A 19,579-nucleotide genomic window follows, 5' to 3' on the forward strand; every position below is an offset into this window, starting at 1 on the left:
TTTTCATCACCACAGAAAGTTCTCATAGACAACGCTGGTCTGTAGGCTAGAAATTTCTTTCCAGGCATCTTAAGATTTTTTTTTAAATCAAAGTTCTCTTTGGAAAGAAGAAAAGGCAGAAATCGGGGTGGAGCTGTCATCTTGGTATACTGTGCTTGGAAGCACAGGCTGACAGAGAACAAATTGACGCAAATTTGGCTTGAACTGGGTTTTTCCAGATGCCACTTTACCGTGTGTCTCTCCCAAGAACAGGAGCCTTGTGGGCGTGTGTGTTTCAGGCTGCGTTTGGCACTGGAGGTTAAAACAGGGCGTTCTCTTCCTTCTTGCTTTCTCTTCAAGAGAAATAACTTTTTCCTCAAACTTATGATAAAGAAGACACTTGGTAAAAATGTTTGGGAACCTCTGGTTTGGGCTAAATGAAGGCTCTTTGGAGACACACACTAGCCAGATTCTAAGGCATAAAAGAAGTCTTGGACGCCAGGGGACACTGGACTGGCCACCAAGATGAATCATCCCATGGGGTCTCTTGGTACCTCATTCATTCACTCATTCAACCAGCATTTACCAAGCGCCCGCTACGTTCCAGGCACTATTCTAAGCTACAGAGATACATCTGTAAGCTGAACAAAGACCTTCCCTCATGAAACTTACCCACAAGAATGGAAGAATCTGACCTACAGTATAAATAATGGTGTCACATCAGTATCATGGATCCAGGCCAGCCATACACTGATGATAACAATAGCTGCCTCGCTTTGAATTCCATAATCCCACCACTATTCTGTACCAAGCACGGTGCGCTCCTCTCTCAGTGGATGATCATAGTCCTCACAGCTACCATAGTAAGTCTCAGTTCTATCATTAGTCTCATCTTCCATTTGTGCAAACACAGAAAGGCCAAGCAAGTAGCTTAAAATCATACCACTGTACAGGCGTGCACCAGTGCTCCAACCCTGGTCTCACTCATGCCATATGGTAGAGGGAAAGCATACACTGTCAAATATTCAGGGATTCTAGAATGTTGCAAATAGAAGAATGAACAAGACATACCCACTGGTAAAGACAGATACAGTGTGATGTACCTCATGGTCAATAGAAAATAGAAGTCACTATCAAAACAGAGGAAGGGCACATAAACCAGCCTCCAGGGATGTGACCAGGGTGTTATCAGGGAATGCTTCCTGGAGGAGGTGATACATAAATGAAGTCCTAAGGGAAAAATGGAAGTACAAGTGTTGAAAATATGGGGAGGGAGGAAGGTATGCTGGGCAAAGGGAACAGAAGGGCCTAGGCCTAGAGGGAAGCAGGTATTCAGTGTGGGTGGTGTACAGTTTGGAAGAAGAAGAAAAGGGCCCAGTGATGGATTTTACAACCTTCTCAGAAGTATTCACTTGACTTGGAAGGTTTGGGGCAGTCATCAAACAATGCTGCGAATGAAAGCATGGTAAAAAAAAAAAAAAAAAAAAAAAAAAGCTCCTTAGTATCTACATCAGGAAGGTCGCCTGTCACCAGCTTGAGATGGTGGCAAGAGCGTCATGAATATCCACCTTAGCCGGGCGCGGTGGCTCACGCCTATAATCCCAGCACTTTGGAAGGCCGAGGCGGGCGGATCACAAGGTCAGGAGATCGAGACCACGGTGAAACCCCATCTCTACTAAAAATACAAAAAATGAGCCAGGCGCGGTGGCGGGTGCCTGTAGTCCCAGCTACTTGGGAGGCTGAGGCAGGAGAATGGCATGAACCTGAGAGGCGGAGCTTGCAGTGAGCTGAGATCGCGCCACTGCACTCCAGCCAGAGGGACAGAGCGAGACTCCATCTCAAAAAAAAAAAAAGAATATCCACCTTAGGCTTTTACACACAGCCCTTTGTAGTTTACAAAGCAATTTCACATGCCCAAACTCCTAAAGCTGTTAAATGGCAGCGCCAGTCCTCTGCAAGCTCAGATCAGGGCTCCAGCCTCTATTCCACAGCCAGCCTGCCAGACCCAGTGGTTGGTTGGCTGACTGTCCTGGGAAAAACTAAAAGCAGAGAGTTTCCATTGCAGATGACTTTGAAAGGACCTGGGGATGCCATCCTGGTCTCCAGGCTGAGGCAGTGAGTCTGGAATCAAGAAATGCTCTGGTTAATACTTCTACAGGCTAGCCTCAAATTCCTAGCCTCAAGTGATCCTCCTACCATGGCCTCCCAAAGTGCTGGGATTATAAGCGTGAACCATAGTGCCTGGCCAAGAGAAGATTCTTGACCAAAGTCTGTACTTAAAAGCCCTGGCCAACATCTCACTGAAACTTATGAGAGACTCTGAGGCAGAACTGCCCAGCCAAGCTGCTCCCAAATTCCTGACCCAGAGAAACTGAGAGACTGTTTATTTTTCTTTCAAGCCACTAAGTTTCAGGGTCATTTATTAAGCAGCTACTCATCTAGTTTATAGTGTGTGCCCTCCAGGGGGACTGCATTTTAATGGGGGACTCAGAGAGGCTGTCCATGGAGCAGAAAAAGCCCTAGGCTGGAAGTCAGGAGACCTGGGCCTGGTCTTACTTCTACCTCATAAAAGCTGCGTAGCCCTGGAAGACATGCTTCAGGGCTCTGAATGTCAGTGTTCTCATCGTAAACACTTTTTTAACGGAAGGGGCAGGTGTTGAACTAGATATCCTCTCGGATCTCTTCCAACTTTCATTTTCTAACTGTTGGAAGAGAGAAACTGGGAGCAGAGCACAGCACTCCCGGCCAGGCCAGCAGCTACTTTCTCCCCAGCTCGCAGGCAGAAGCCAAGGCCACGGGAGGAAAGGAGGCCCCTGGCCCTTTCCTTGATTGAACCCAGGTTCTCCACTCCCGGAGTTGGCCTGTGACCCTTTCAATTTGGTGGGTGGAAGTCTCTGGTAAGAGGTTGTACAAGTCACAATCCAAGCCCTCTGGAAAAGACTGAGGCTTAACCCATAAGCAGCAATGGTAAAGGAAAGCTAAATCTCTAAATCAGTGGTTCTCAACCAAGGACAGCTCCCGGCTCGCAAGCAAGGACAGCTCCTGGCTCTCCTGGCCGGACATCTGACATTTGACAATGTTTGCGACACTTTGGGTTGTCACAACTGGAAGTGTAGGTGCTACTGGCGTTATACTGCTGAGCTCCTTCGCTCGCTCACTCTCTCATCCACACCCATATACCCACTCATACCCCAAGACACTTGTGTCTGTGGATGCTTGCCCCAGTTTCTCAGCAGCTCTGGTGGATCTGGGGTTAGGGATCTAGACTGTCAAGGGGGCAACCAAACTGAAACCTGGAGTGGAGTCACCTAGAGGCAGAACCTGGTTTTGTGGGTCTGAAACATACATACTTTCAGGGAATCTCATATAGATATATGCATGAACACAGCCTTGGGGTGGCAGAAGTGTTAGCGTTATCAGCTTTGGGATAAATCCATTCTCTGGAACCTTGGCTTTAAGGAGCTCCCGCAAAGCGCAGAGCTTTCTTCTGGGGGCGCGTTTCTGCAGCCCGGAGTCAGCACGGTCCGCTCGCCCGGAAACATCCCTGGCGGCGAGTACAGGCAGTACTCTCCTGCCTGTGTGGGAGGCAAAAGCCGCCCTGGCTGTCCACGCCGCAGCCCTGTGCCCCGCGCCCGCCAGCCCCCAGTCCCACAGTGACGCGCCTCCTACTCCCACAGCCCCGAGCCCCGCAGCCCCGCGCGCCTCAGCCCGCAGCGCTCTCGCCCGGCAGCACTGCCCCCTGGTGGGCGCCCCGAGCAGCGCCCGCCCGCTCCTCCGACACCCAGGCTGAGCTGCTCCCAGCCAGCTCCAGACACTGCACCCACCGGGCTCCGCTCCACACGCCCGCATCTCCCAACTGCCAGCCTTAGGACCAAGCAGAAGTGCATCCCTGACCTTCCTGTGGTCCCAGCGCACAATGGCCAAGACACCACAATCACAATGTATCTTGCAGGTCATAGCTCCCCTTTCTGATATTTTCAACTCATGGGTATGGCTCCTGCTGGCCTCCTTCACACTTGCTCTGCACAAAAATACACACACACTCACACGATCACACTTGCACACACACACACACACACTCCTCAGTACTACTGACATCCAACCAAGTGCCGTGGACAGAAGAGCCATCATCTGCCCAGCGGTCTGGCACCCTGGAGACCTTTCCCCTGGCCTAGTTCTCCCGGCTCCTCAGGTCTCAGTTTGGACGCCCCATTCCAATCCAGGAAGCCTTCCTTACCCGGGCAAGGTATTCTCACCACACCCCAAACCTCTTTTGCTCTAAGGCAGGGCGCCACATCCCAGGCCGCAGACCAGTACCTGTTTGTGGCCTGTTAGGAACCGGGCTGCACAGACGGAGATGAGCCGCGGGGTGAGGACGAGCATGACCGCCTGAGCTGCGCCTCCTGTCAGATCAGCAGTGGCATTCGATTCTCATAGGAGCGTGAACTCTGTTGTAAACTGCTTATGGGAGGGATCTAGGCTGCGTGTTCCTTATGAGAATCTAATGCCTGATGATCTGTCTCCATCTCCCATCATACCCAGATGTGACCACCTACTCGTAGGAAAACAAGCTCAGGGCTCCCACTGATTCCACATTACAGTGAGTTGTAATTATTTCATTATATATTACAATGTAATAATAATTATCATCCTTACATTACAATAATTATTTCATTATTCATTACAATGTAATAATAATAGAAATAAAGTGTACAATAAATGTAATGAGCTTGAACCATCTGAAACCATTCTCCACCCCACACCTCCAGCCCTTTCCAGTCTGTGGAAAAAAGTGTCTTCCATGAAACTGGTCCCTGGTGCCAAAAAGTTTGGCGATCGCTGCTCTACAGATTGATTGGTTGATAAATTGATGTTTGGATTCAGTCTCCCAGGCCCTGGGTTTGTCTCTGGGAATACAAAGATGAGGAGGCCATGTGGTGAAGGCAGGGAGATGCCAGACTGGATGGCCTTATCCCTCCAGACATCCTAAGATTTGGGAAGGGAACAGGTTTTCTTCCAAGTGAACCCCCAGGCCAGCTTCCTAAAACCCCCTCCTTCCTAGTTCAGCCCACATCACTCTCCTCCTTAGTGCTGCCTCCCTTCACTGCTTCTCGGGGTATTTTCCACAGCTGGTTGTAGATAGGGTACCCCTCCCTGCCTCGGAGGGAGAGCATGAAAAGGTATTACAGGAAATTTCACCAGGGACCATGGGAGAGAAAGAGGAAACCCTGGGTACATGTGTGCCAGCATGTGTCAGTGTGCACGTATGTGTGCATGCAAGGTGAATGCACACACGCGGGGGAGTCTAGAGGTTCCACAACACTAAATCCATTCTGGTGGTTTTAGCTAAAAGTGGGGAGGGGATTCCACATGCTTGGCACATGACAGTGTAGTGGTTCAAATAATGTTTCCCCAAAATTCACCTTCACCCAGAATCTCAGAATGTGACCTTATTTGGGAATGGGGTCTTTGCAGATGTCATTAGTTAAGGTCATACTGGATTAGGGTGGACCCTAAATTCAATGACTGATGTCTTTATAAGATAAAGGAGAAACTTAGACACAAGGTCACAGGGACACAAGGAAGAAGCCCCGTGACAATGGAGGGAGAGACACAGAGCAGATTCTCGCTCAGAGTCTCCAAAAGGAGCCAACCCTGCCCACACCTTGATTGTGGACTTCTGGCCTCCTGAACAGTGACAGAATAAATTTCTGATGTTTCAGGCCACTAAGTTTTGAGCTCATCTGTTACACAGCAATGGAGACAGGCCCAAAGGCCATGTGAAAGATCAGGAAGAACACACAAAGCTCTGAGAGACTCGAGTGAAGGGAATGAGGGGGAGATGCTCAAAACCAGAAAGACTGGCAAGGAAGGCAGGGACCAGATCGTGGAGGAGACTTCAGATCACACTCGGGGTCTCCAATAAGGTTTGCTTTGTTCTAGGAGCAATGGGGAGGAACTGGTGGGACCTGAGCAGGAAGGACACTGTCAGATTTCACTCTAGAAAGACAGCTCTGGCTCCAGCAGGAGGACAGATGGGCAATAGATGGTGGCACCTTCTCCAGGATAAGGAGAAATGGATGGATTTGAGACATTGGAGAAGTGGAATTAAGAGGATTTATATACTATTAGATTAGATATGGGTTGGGCACAGCGGCTCATACCTATAATTCCGGCACTTTGGGAGGATCACTTGAGTCAAGGAGTTTGAGACCAGCCTGGGCAACATAAAGAGACAAAATTTAAAAATTAGCAAGGCATGGTGACACATGACTGTGGTCTCAGTGACTCAGGAGGCTGAGGCAGGAGGGATCCCTTGAGCCAGGGAGATGGAGGCTGCCTTGAACTATGATTGCACCACTGCACCCAGCCTGAGTGACGGAGCAAGACCCTGTCTCAAAATAGATCGGATATAGACAACTGAGGGAGGTGGGGACTGCCTCTGCCAACTGAATGGAAAGTGACACCACTCACTGAAAAAGTGGACAAGGCCCAGATTTAAGAGAGGTATAAGTACAGGCAAATGTGAGGTGTCTATGGGCATCCAATAGAGATGGCCAGGAAATAATGAGACTTGCAGACCTGTCACTAAGGAGAGATAGCTTGTGGCTCCTCACTATGGCCATGGGACTGTTAAGCAGTAGATTGTTTTGATTACTAGCTGCCGTTTACAAAAATCTGAGGATGCTCAAGTCCAGGATATAAAATCATGCAGTAATTGTATATAACCTATGCACATTCTTCCCCCACCCTTTTTTTTTTTTTTTTTTTCTGAGACAGAGCCTTGCTCTGTCACCCAGGCTGGAGTGCAGTGGCACGATCTCCGTTCACTGCAACCTCCACCTTCAGGGTTCAAGCAATTATCCTGTCTCAGCCTCCTGAGTAGCTGGAACTACAGGCGTGCGCCACCACGCCAGGCTAAGTTTTGTATTCTTAGTAGAGACGGGGTTTCACCATGTTGGCCAGGCTGGTCTCCAACTTTTTTTTTTTTTTTTTTTTTTTTTTTTTTTTTTTTTTTTGAGACGGAGTCTCGCTCTGTCGCCCAGGCTGGAGTGCAGTGGCCGGATCTCAGCTCACTGCAAGCTCCGCCTCCCGGGTTTACGCCATTCTCCGGCCTCAGCCTCCCGAATAGCTGGGACTACAGGCGCCCGCCACCTCGCCCGGCTAGTTTTTTGTATTTTTTTAGTAGAGACGGGGTTTCACTGTGTTAGCCAGGATGGTCTTGATCTCCTGACCTCGTGATCCGCCCGTCTCGGCCTCCCAAAGTGCTGGGATTACAGGCGTGAGCCACCGCGCCCTGCCAGGCTGGTCTCCAACTCTTGACCTCAAGTGGTTCGCCCACCTCAGCCTTCCAAAATGCTGGGATTACAGGAGCCAGCCACCGCTCCCAGCCCTTCCCTATACTTTAAAGCATCTCTACATTAGTTGTAATAACTATTACAACGTAAAGGCTACATACATAGTTGTTATATTGTATTGCTTACAGAATGACAAGAAAAAATACTTTCCGCCGCCGCCGTCCCCAGAAGCCGCCAGGACCCTCGCGCTGTCGCCGCCGCGGCCCAGATCCCCGCACCTGCCGGGGGAGACCTTCAGGCAGGGCTGCACCTTCGAACAAAGGGTAGATGTCCGACTTATTCGAGAGCAGCATCCAGCCAAAATCCCGGTGATAACAGAACGATACAAGGGTGAGAAGCAGCTTCCTGTCCTGGATAAAACGAAGTTCCTTGTACCTGACGTTCGAGACGTCAATGAGAGTGAGCTCATCAAGATAATTAGAAGGCGCTTACAGCTCAATGCTAATCAAGCCTTCCTCCTGGTGGTGAGCGGACACAGCATGGTGAGCGTCTTCATGGTCTCAGAGGTGTATGAGAGTGAGGATGAAGATGGATTCCTGTACATGGTCTATGTCTCCCAGGAGACGTTTGGGATGAAATTGTCAGTGTAAAACTAGAAAAATGCATCTATTCTAGAATTTTTTTAAACCTTTACCAAGGCAAAAAAAAAAAAAAAAAAAAAGGGATGTTGCCAACTGAGATCGATCAGTTCATCTAATCACAGATCATCAAACAGTACTGTTCCCACCTACGAGTGTTAGAAGTTGTGTTTGTATTTCAAGCAGAAAAACTGAGCTCCAAGTGAACTCAGTTTTGGAAACTGTATTATTTAATGTAGCCCAGCTTGTTTTCAAATTTTAAAAGTTTAAAAATAAAATACTTTGTGTTCTAAGTTGCCAATGAAATAGACCTTCAAGTTATTTTAATGCTGTTTTCTCACTAATAGGAACTTGCAATTCCAGCAGTAATTTAAAGGCTTTCAGAGAGACCCTGAGTCTTCTCTTCAGGTTCACAGAACCCGCCGCCTTTTCGGGTAGTTTTCTACTTAGCTGGAGAGATCTCCATAAGAGGATCTGTAGGCCTGAGTTGTGAAGCACAATCCCTGCAAAACGCTTTTGCCGTAATAGTTGGCGCAAACGCAGGGTAAATGGGGTGTGCGTAAGAAAACAGCCCTGGCTGTAAACGCTGCTCGAGGCTCCTGACTCCTAACAGAGCTATACCCAAAGTCCACACTCTTGCAGGGGTAGACATTTCTTATTTGGTTTGTTCTCTAGATAGTTACACACATAAAGACACCACTCAAAAGGAAACTTGAATAATTTATAATTTTGGTCCAGTTTCTTAAAAGACCCCGGAGGAAGAGTGGCACTTCTTCTGTTTCAGGTTTTGTCTGAGTTCAAACTAGTGCCTGTGTTGGTGTGGAAAGAAGCAGTGTAGCCATGTCATTCTTTAGGACAGTGGTAGAAACCACAGAATAGTATAACTAAAAGCATTAAAATTCAGACACACTCCCTTCTACCTTTTGGCTTAAAGCTATGGATGATCCATGTTTTTCTTTTTGTTTTTTTAATGTTAAATGTGTAACTCAATATTATTGAAAAGGTTCCCACATTTTTAACAGTAGTTCAGTTATCACTGTTAGGTCAAACAGCCATCAGAATTCCCCTGCACTGAATGCATGTCAGCTGTGGAGAAAACAGAAAAAGGAGCCATGCACTCTTTACAAATACTATTGTCAAGAGTTAAACCTCTTCAGGTTCAACCTATGATAAAAGACCAGTGCTTCCCACTGCCTGCATGGGGTTCACTATTTACAGTTTTCTTGGGAGTATCACAGGAAGATCACAGTTACACCACTTTAGATTGTACGTGTAGCAGGTCACAACTTACCCTCGTGTGTTCAGATGTGTATGGAATACCTGTATACGTTAGTGAAAGCTATTTACTGTAACAGGGGAAGTCCAGATTCCTTGCATCTGAGCCCTGTACTGATCGTTAAAGGAGTTCCTATCATCTGCTCTCCCCGCTGCATGCGTCTGTCCACTTGGCTAGCTTTTAGTATGTATATGTTTACATCATGTAAATTCTTAACCGGCCTGTCTCGTTTAGACTGTATACATCATATCTGACATTATTGTAACTACTGTGTGATCAGTAAGATTCCTCTAAGAAATACTGCTTTTTAAAAAAATAAATAACATGCTGAGGGGTGACCTATAGCCCATGTTAGTTTGTAGGATCTTTAAAACAAGTACATTTTTAATGAACTAAGTGGAATAAAGGCACAATTAAAAACTGTAAAAAAAAAATACTTTCTACATATTCAGTACTGAATTTTTTAAGTGTTTTTTATCTAAGGCTGGTTGAATTCACAGGTATACAACCCATGCATATGAAAGGCCAACGGTATTTTATCCCATTATTTGTACTAATAGGACACTTTTGAAACTGATAATTCCAATTTGATGCCCACCTACATGAAAACCTTTAACTCATTTGCATTAAATCCTTTGTGGAAAGAGAATTAAACCTGAGAGTCAAAAGTCCTGGGTTCCCATCCTTGCAACAGCAGTGGTCAAACTACATTTCCAAGCCTCAGCTGTATCATATCCAAAACAGGAATAATGGTAATGCCAGCCTCGCAAAGTAGCTGAGAAGAGTAAATGAGACCACTTACGTGAAAGATAACTTATGTGATGGGCTGTCAAATAAGGTTTGCTTGTAAGAAAATTCCTAGGGAGTCTACCAATTATTTCACCAGACTGAAATTCCATATTATATGTGGCTCGTGGTTTATCAGTTAAAGCTTACAATTCTCAAGTCCCAGCTCCTCCCTGGTGAAAACTCAACCACTGTCTCCTTCCTGCCTCCCCGACACTGTTGATTCCTCTCTACTATGGCGATTCGGCAGAGTCCGGGGCCTTCGTCTCCCTCCCCATATCTGAGCTGCTCCATCCATCCCTATAACCCTCTGCAGGCAGCATAATAGTTAATACCAAACAGACACTTGCTAAGTGTTGATTTAAACTAGATTCATCTTTTAAAAGATGTGAGTTATAATTACATTTGACTTGTGTAAATTGAGCTATTAATCCCAAAAGTTAAATTTCACTCCAGTGGATTAAAAACTTCCTCCAGACTGGCCGGTGGCTAGTGCCTTTTGTCCCAGCTACTAAGGAGGCTAAGGCAGGAGGATTGCTTGAGGCCAGGAGGTCATTGCTGTAGTGTGCCATTATGGTGCCTGTAAATAGACTCTACATTCCAGCCTGGGCAACATAGCAAGACCCCATACCTAATAAACAAACAAAAAAACAAAACTTTCTCTAAATCACAACTACCTTAAATTGGTTTTAAATACAGCCCCTTTGTAACCTCAGGTTCCACATCCACCTATTCAACATGGATCGAAAATATTCAGGGAAAAAGAAACAGTAAAAAATCATGGCCGGGCGCGGTGGCTCAAGCCTGTAATCCCAGCACTTTAGGAGGCCGAGACGGGCGGATCACGAGGTCAGGAGATCGAGACCATCCTGGGTAACACAGTGAAACCCCGTCTCTACTAAAAATACAAAAACTTAGCCGGGCGAGGTGGCAGGCGCCTGTAGTCCCAGCTACTCGGGAGGCTGAGGCAGGAGAATGGCGTGAACCCGGGAGGCGGAGCTTGCAGTGAGCTGAGATCCGGCCACTGCACTCCAGCCTGGGTGACAGAGCGAGACTCCGTCTCAAAAAAAAAAAAAAAAAAAAAAAATCATAACACAACAATAAATAATAATACAAATAAAAAGCAATGCAGTTTAACAACTATTTACACAGCATATACATTGTATTAGGTATTATAAGTAATCCAGAGATGATTTAAAGCACACAGCAGGACGTGCAGAGGTAATATGTAAATACGATGCTATTTTATATATAAGAGTGGAGCCTCTGGGATTTTGGTATGCGGGTTGAGGGGTCCTGGAACCAATTCCCTCGAATACCGAGGGCCAACAGCATTTGCTTTATCACATTGGACAACGTGTAAAACACCTGGGGCGAGGAGTGAAAACTGAATTTCTAAGGGAAGAGAGGAGAGGAAAAGGAAGGCAGAAACATGCTTGGAAAAATCCAGGGAAACATACCTGGGCCCACAAAGAGATTACATAACTTGGCGTTTTGAGACAATGGGCGACCTCTGGGATGATTAGGAACTGGGAAGGGCTTCGCTTGCGCCACATAGCAATGCCTCAAAGAGCCACAAGATGGCAATATTACTCCAGGAGAGTCTCCGTCCCTCTCACCCCGGTAGCCAATGGCTTTCTTTGTTCACAGGAAACCCTCTCTCGCAAATATCATCAGTGCCACTGTACGTTTTCCATTACTTCAGGCTCCTGGCCTTACCTTCAGCCACTTCCCTATCACTAGCCCAAATATAAAAATAAACTACCGCTATTTGTTACATCTTAAAAACAGCACTTTGGTTTCTGCTCTCAATTGCCAAAGTAGCTGAATCAAATGTTTTGTTTTAATGAGAAGCATAAAATAAACAAAAACCCAGATGAGGGTGATCTCTTCCTTTTTGTGAGTTAACACCCAGACAGACTTCCCAGGTAAACTAGATGTCGCCAGACTGGAGACAGTTAAGAGACAGAAGTGCCACTTGAGACAAGATTCAGTTCTCCAGTGGGAGACAGGGGCTGCCAGCCCTCTTAAAACGGTGTGGGAAAGAAGGCTGAGAACCCGCTCTGTAGAGAGTGGAGAACAAAAGCTCAAATACCATCTTTTAACTTCTTATTATGAAAAAATCCAACTATACAAAAGTAGACAGAATGGTATGACAAACCCAAATACCATCTTAAGAACTGTGAAACTGTAAACCAGGAAACAGTCTGCAAGGAAAAAATCTAAGTTTCCAGTTTGTTGAGGACCCCTAAGATGTAAGTTACCAGAACCCTGGGTCTGCCCATTCCAGCCCTTTATAGTATAGTCCTTTAACACAGTCTTTCAACGTAATGCTCTTTTAATGAAAAGTCCTTAAAAGAGAAGAGTGGGAGAGGCTAGGCCCTGAGCTCTGGTCTTCAAAGTGCAAGCTGGAAAAGGGAGCAGGGGTGGCTGCATCAACTCCTGGTCAGACTCAGAAAAAGAGGTCACCCATGAGGAGACACAAATAGTCCAGACTGTCGGGGAGAGAGGCAAACACACCCGTGCCAGTGCCCCAAAAGCAGAGCCCTCAACTTCCTCAGCCACTGTCCCTGACCATAGCCTCAAAAAAGTTCAGTCCTGAAGAGTGAGTAACCAATTTCAGCACCAAAAGGATTTGAAAGGTTGCTTAGCCTCCTGCTGGGCAGAGGCTCTTTACCTGGATGGACTACCAGAGATATCTGAACACCCAGAAAATTATATACTGATTGAATGTCCCTTATCCAAAGGGCTTGGAATCAGAAATGCTTGGATTTCAGATCTTATCAGACTTTGGAATATTTGCATTATACAGCATCCCTAATCCAAAAATCAGAAATCTGAAATGCTCCAAGGAACATTCCCTTTGATTGTTATATAGGTGCTCAAAAAGTTCCAGGTTTTGGAGAATTTCTGATTTTTTATTTTTGGGTTAGGGATATTCAACCTGTACATGGACGTTTTCCTACAGCTTTTCTATTGCCAAAGAACTTTGGGGCCACTCCTTGTCCCCTCACCTCTGCCAGAAAAAAAAAAAAAAAAAAAAGTCTAAAAAAACCACTGTAATGATACAGATAATGCTTAACCAGTCTTTCTTCTCTTATGGTCTTTTTTTTTTTTTTCTTTGAGAGAGAGGGTCTCACTGCTTGGCCCAGGCTGGAACACAGTGGTGCGATCTCTGCTCACTGCAACCTCTGCCTCCTAGGCTCAAGCAATCCTCCCATCTCAGCCTCCTGCATAGCTGGAACTACAGGTGTGCATCACCACACCTGGCTAATTTTTGTGATTTTGGTAGAGACAGGGTTTCACCATGTTGCCCAGGCTGGTTTTGAACTCCTGAGCTCAAGCGATCCACCCACTTAAGCATCCCAAAGTACTGGGATTACAGGCGTGAACCACCGCACCAGACCTGTATTTGAGATTTATATCTATATGACATGACTATAGAAGTTTTAGTAAAAATAAACTGTTCTTAGGTACTTTATGCTGGAAATATTTTCATGTATTAACTTCACAGCTCTGAGAAGAAACCAACAAGTAACTACAATTATTTTAAGCATTTTTAATAACAATGGTACCCAATTCATTAACAAATGAATTTAGGCAATGTGCTTTGCTCTACAATCCATCAGATACATTTTCACCGCAGATAGTTCAGAAATCATTTTGGAAATAGACACACACGTACATATTCATTTGCTGAAAATGCCACTTACAGCTTTAATATCAAATATAGTTATCATAGTTCACAGAAAAAGTATAAAGTGCAAAAGCTCCACTTCAAAAGGCCTTAAATCACTCCCAAAGCAATGGGGATTAAATTTTACCACAGCCAGTGGGCATGCCACCCTTATACAGCACATCTACATAAGGTATATAACAAGGTATATATCTGAAAATACGAGATTGCTCTGATTACATATTGTGGTTATAAAATAGTTTTAAATCTGGTTTAACATATAGAGAAAGATACAATTCAAACAATTAGTCCTATAAAGTAGGGGTCATTTTTTTTTAAGTTTGTTAAGGGAATTATGTGTATAAAATCCATTGAGAATCCCAATCTGGCCCAAGACTTCTCTTTGGCCAGCTGGAATAATAGCACCTAGGCAAAGCCTTGGCTATGGAAGCGTTCAGATTAATTTCAGTGTAAAAGGAGCTAGGAGAGGGGCCCTGACCGGGTGAGCTTCAGCATCCACCTGTCCCTCAGAGATGGTTCCATGTCTGCCCCAAGGGTTAAAGAACCAGGAAGACTCAAATCCCAGTCCTGGGGACTCGACATGGCACTGGCTCATGGAAGCATGATGAACTGGCGAGAGAAGTTTTACACACCTGAGAGATCCAGTAAGTGGAAGAGGTGGTTGTATTTTTACAAAGCCTTGTGTTTGATGACCATCAAGCTTTGTCCCTCAACAGAACATCTTTGATCTACAATTAATGTTTTAGGCACTCTTCACTGGACAAGCATAGAGTTCCCCAAAAATGCAGCCCGTCCCCAAATGGATTCAGACATCTCATCTCCACGCACCTTAAATGTGTTCACAGAAGGACTTGATTTATAATGATGTAATAAAGGGAAGAAAAGATTACTTTTTCTAATCAACAACTAAACACTGTAAAACATGAATCACTGACGGAAATGATCACTCAGAAACATGAATGGTTTTTTATAACCTAACTCCAGTTTCTGCTGGGTCTTGATCTTGGGCAAATTCTGACCAGAACGAAATCTGATTAGCCATGCCAAGTAACCACCACCATGACCTAACTCCTAAGTGTCAGCCCTACTGGAGGGAGGGAGGTTCTTGACTGCCCATCAATTAATGAAATAAGCTGTTCATTTTTTATAATCTGAACATATCAAAATCTGTACAGTCACATATTTAACAGCTATTTATGATGACTCACCAAGCCAAGTGCAGAGGCACATCAAAAAGTAGAATTCCATTCATTACTTTTTAGGGCCCATTCATGTCAGGCTTGATTAAAAAGGTAGACTCAGTAGTCAGTCTCAGAAGTCAATGATCAGCATTCAAGCATATAGCTAACTCTAGTGTATTCCAAACCCACACTTCATGAAAAAATACACAACTGGCATGTATATGCCATTCAAGCTACAGGATAAATGTCAACTCTGAAAGACATCATTTATTTACAACTATATTGGGGGGAAAAAGAGGAGACTACACCAAAATATTAACAAGGATTATACCTGGGCAATAGAAATATGGGTTACCTTTTTTTTTCTTTGACTTTTCTGTAGTTTCCCAATTTTCTTTAAAGAGTTTGTAGTGCTTTTACATAAATGAGTGATGCCATAAATCCAACTTAAAATAAGATGGGTATATTTCTACTCTTTTGGTTTATATCCCATGCTGGCAAGCTAGAGTGATTTCTGTTCAAAAGTGAAGTAATGTTTTGTCCTCCTCAAATATACTCCATTCGACATTTCTTTCTCAGCTCATCTCTTTAAAACCGTTTCTAGAAACACATTCTGCTTCTCACATTAAAAAAAAAAAAAAAAAGCTGGGCTTAAAATATACAACAAACCCCCTACCTTGGAGCATTTATACCATAAAGTAGATGAGACCAGAATCCATGCCTGATAAAGTCAATCTAAAATAAGAATGGTCTGATATTTGCCTTTTAAAAATTCTAGACTTGGCCGGGCGCGGTGGCTCAAGCCTATAATCCCTGCACTTTGGGAGGCTGAGACGGGCGGATCACGAGGTCAGGAGATCAAGACCATCCTGGCTAACATGGTGAAACCCCGTCTCTACTAAAACATACAAAAAACTAGCCGGGCGCGGTGGCAGGTGCCTGTAGTCCCAGCTACTCGGGAGGCTGAGGCAGGAGAATGGCATAAACCCGGGAGGCGGAGCTTGCAGTGAGCTGAGATCCGGCCACTGCACTCCAGCCTGGGTGACAGAGCGAGACTCCGTCTCAAAAAAAAAAAAAGAAAAAAAAAAATTATAGACTTGAAACCCAAAGGACTTAACAGCAGTTCTGTTCCATCAACCACATAGGTCTCAAAGAGGTACATTAGAAGTTCTACGAATATTTAATTCAAATATCGTTTTAAAAATATTTTTTAGGCCAGGCGTGATAGCTCATGCCTATTCCCAGCACTTTGGGAGGCTGAGGCGGGCAGATCTCTTGAGCCCAGGAGTTTGAGACCAGCCTAGGCAAAATGGTGAAACCCCATCTCTATGAAAAAATACAAAAATTAGCTGGGAGTGGTGGCATGCACCAGTAGTCCCAGCTCCTAGGGAGGCTGAGGTGGGAGGATCACTTGAGCCTGGGAGACAGAGGCCACAGTGAGTCATGATTGCACCACTGTACTCCAGCCTGGGTGATACAGCAAGATCCTGACTCAAAAACAAAACACACTCTCTCTATATATAAAAGTACAATAAAGCAACATATACACTCATTCAACACCTAATTTTTCTACTTTGGAAATTACCAATTTGTTAATTTGCATTTTTACCACCTCATATATTATTAAGTAAATGCTAGAAATTTGACCTTAAATTTGAGTTAATAAAATACAATTTATTTCACACACTGGGGTTCCACAAAGATTTCTTACTACAAACAGGGTTCTGCTCTTGAACAAGCTACATAATTTGATAACCACAGATGTAGCATAAAGTCATTCATTTTTAAACTCTAAATTCAGTTGCTTATTGGGGTTTTCACCTTGGATCTTGTACAAATTCTAACTAGAGTAAGAGTTCCTGGATGTGCCAAAAATCATCACCTTCCCAACTCTTACATATGTAGGACAGTGACATGACTCCTGCCCACACAAGAATGCACCTGTCCTGCCCTCTCCCAACAACGGAATGTTACAAAGCAGGACATGCCTGAGTTAAAATGAGTATCCCTGAGGTTGATAATTCCCACCATGCACCTTGAAGACAGTTCTTGAATCTTGCATTCAGCCCGATGAAGAGAAGATTGATTGTAGCCAATGTCACATTAGGTGAGAAAAATTCAGAAGGCAACAGATTTGCACTGCTGCATCAGCGGCCCAAACTAGCCCGTGAGTGCATGGTTACTGCCAGCACTTGAGAAAAGTGAGCCGTTGGATACTCTGGGAAACCCAGAAAGCACCTTCTACCGCAAGAGTGAATAACATGATGCCCACAGAAAACACAACAGAAACAAGAAGTGAGATTCTTGAAGGTAATTTCCAGAACAGTACAGCATACTGGAGACTTTAAATGAGAAAAAGTTTCCAAAAACTTCATGTGTGCTCCAAATTTTGAACCAGAACCCCCACCACAATTGTGAGGAGCCTTTTGGTAAACTTATGGAGGTCAAGTCTTAAAGATGGTGGGTCTGTGGGAATGTTCATGCCATAATTCTTCTTCTCTGTGGATTTGAGGCTGCTGAGCTGGGGTGGGAGGGGGAAGCGGAAATGATGTCAGTATTTAAAAACTGTGCTCATCTTCAAGAATGGCCTACAGTGGAGTGTAGGTTTTGGCAGAGAGGGTTTTACGCATTAGCTTCACCTTTATCTGAAGTCTCTCCATCTCTCCACAGAGGTAGTAGTAAAAGGATTCACAGATGCATGTTAGTTGAGAAATGCAAGTGAAAAACTAGCCTTTTTTAGCCACAAGTCCTGTGTGTGTTTCATCTGTTTGGTTTTGTTTAAGAACAATTACTCCAAAGGAAAATCTCTGGCATCTTCCATCAGAGAGTCAGAGGGTCTTGTCTGTCAGAGGGTCTGTCTGTCATCAGTAGAATCCACTCCAAGGGTGCCTGGGAATGGTGGGGTCTGGAGCAGGCCAGCTTTCTCCAGGACGAGATGCATTGTACAGGGCTGGATCCCCCAAGGGACTGCTCTGCCATGGCCATTAAGGATGCAGCGCAACAAGTCACTGCATCTGGAAGCGATGCTGAGAAAGATGCATCTAGTGTCCCTAAGCCCTCCATTTTCCGTCTTTGTGAAAGGAATAGACACTTTTCCCCTTGCACAGGGGAATCCTGGTGGTCCACAGACATATTAGTGAGAGCCTCAGCAAACAGATTTTTGAAAAGATAGCCCACATCCCAACTCTTCAAAATCCCTTGGCTGTCTTCCTAGCAAAGGAAGCCCACTGCATGAGGGGCGATAAGCAGAGAAGCCAGCCACCACCTTGCCATCACGTGATCTTGACTGATGATTTCTTGTTGGCACACAGAAGGGACACGTAGGGGACACCAATGAAGGCCCATTTCTCGCTAGGCCAGAACTTGATGACAGGGCCTTGCTCAGGAATCTCTGAGGCAGCATCAAAGTAGGCAAAGCATACACAGCCCAGGTAGGCAGCAAGGCAGATGAGGATGTGCCTGCAGAGGGAGACAAGAGGTGAGAACCTGATGAGCATGAAGACTCCGCTGGCCTGAGTTCAGCCTGCTCCTTCTTCCAGTGTAACCACCCACCTTGCTGACTGTACTTGCAGCCCAGGGGCCTCTTCTAATTAGGAAAGGATGAAGATTACCAACAATCCCTGGAACAGCAGGATGATAAATCTTCAGCAATTTGGGACCCATTTTAGAATGTTCTAAAATATTGCTACTGGATAATAGGAACAAATGTGCAAATAAATGCCTTTGGGCCTCAAACAAGAAAACTGAGGCCCAAGGATTTACAAGAGAGGTGCTAAGACGGAAGTAACTGAGCACATCTGATTAGATCCCACCTTCTCACTTTAACAACTGGTTACAGATATTTTATGTCCTTCATCAGGAATAATTTTATGTTGATTAAACCACTTTTGCAGTTTAGTGGAAATTTAAAAAAATTTATCCTCACTGGGGCCGGGCGCGGTGGCTCACGCCTCTAATCCCAGTACTTTTGGAGGCCAAGGCAGGTGGATCACGAGGTCAGGAGACCGAGACCATCCTGGCTAACAAGGTGAAACCCCGTCTCTACTAAAAATAATAATTAAAAAAATTAGCCGGGCATGGTGGTGGGCGCCTGTAGTCCCAGTTAATCGGGAGGCTGAGGCAGGAGAATGGCGTGAACCTGGAGGCGGAGCTTGCAGTGAGCTGAGATCACACCATTGCAGTCCAGCCTGGGCGACAGAGCAAGACTCTGTCTCAAAAACAAACAAACAAAAAAATTTATCCTCACTGTACCTGTAAAAAGTTTTAATTTAATATTAATCTTTATCAAACAATAGACCATTTAAAAGCATATAATCCTTTCTTTTTCTTTTTTTTAGATGTCACCCAGGCTGAAGTGCAGTAGTGCAATCTTGGCTCACTGCAACCTCTGCCTTCCAGGTTCAAGCAGTTCTCCTGCCTCAGCCTCCCAAGTAGCTGGGATTACAGGTGCCTGTCACCAGGCCCAGCTAGCTAATTTTTGTATTTTTAGTAGAGAGGGGGTTTCACCACACTGGCCAGGGTGGTCTCGAACTCCTGACCTCAGGTGATCCACGTGCCTTGGCCTCCCAAAGTGCTGGGATTACAGGCGTGAGCCACTGCGCTCAGCCCAAAGACAGTATTTTTATAAATTTTGATGGTGGTAGGGAGGGGGTCTTTTTAAAAATTACACAAAATCCAGAAACTCTAAAGAAAAGATTAACAGATGTGACAACATGAAAGTTTGA

The 19,579-nt window shown here is 45.1% G+C and overlaps 2 protein-coding genes across 4 annotated transcripts in view; one reads left to right on the forward strand and one right to left on the reverse strand.

Annotated features, from left to right (window-relative positions):
- The first annotated feature begins 3,895 nt into the window (after positions 1-3,895).
- On the forward strand, positions 3,896-7,975 carry LOC697790 (microtubule-associated protein 1 light chain 3 beta). Its single transcript, XM_077966414.1, has 2 exons — positions 3,896-3,967; positions 7,466-7,975. The coding sequence occupies exons 1-2, from the start codon at positions 3,896-3,898 to the stop codon at positions 7,925-7,927; spliced, it is 534 nt and encodes a 177-aa protein (XP_077822540.1). The 3' UTR covers positions 7,928-7,975.
- A 5,546-nt stretch (positions 7,976-13,521) lies between these two features.
- The window catches only part of ACER2 (alkaline ceramidase 2), a 46,152-nt gene continuing 40,094 nt past the window's right edge, over positions 13,522-19,579 (reverse strand). For all 3 annotated transcript variants that reach the window (XM_028835133.2, XM_028835132.2, XM_015117626.3), the window contains one exon: positions 13,522-18,314. In XM_028835133.2, the coding sequence (XP_028690966.1) occupies positions 18,128-18,314 (187 nt within the window). In that variant the 3' untranslated portion in view covers positions 13,522-18,127. The remainder of the gene's footprint in view (positions 18,315-19,579) is intronic.

The sequence above is a fragment of the Macaca mulatta genome, chromosome 15, assembly GCF_049350105.2.
Source record: "Macaca mulatta isolate MMU2019108-1 chromosome 15, T2T-MMU8v2.0, whole genome shotgun sequence".
Classification (NCBI taxonomy): Eukaryota; Metazoa; Chordata; class Mammalia; order Primates; family Cercopithecidae; genus Macaca; species Macaca mulatta.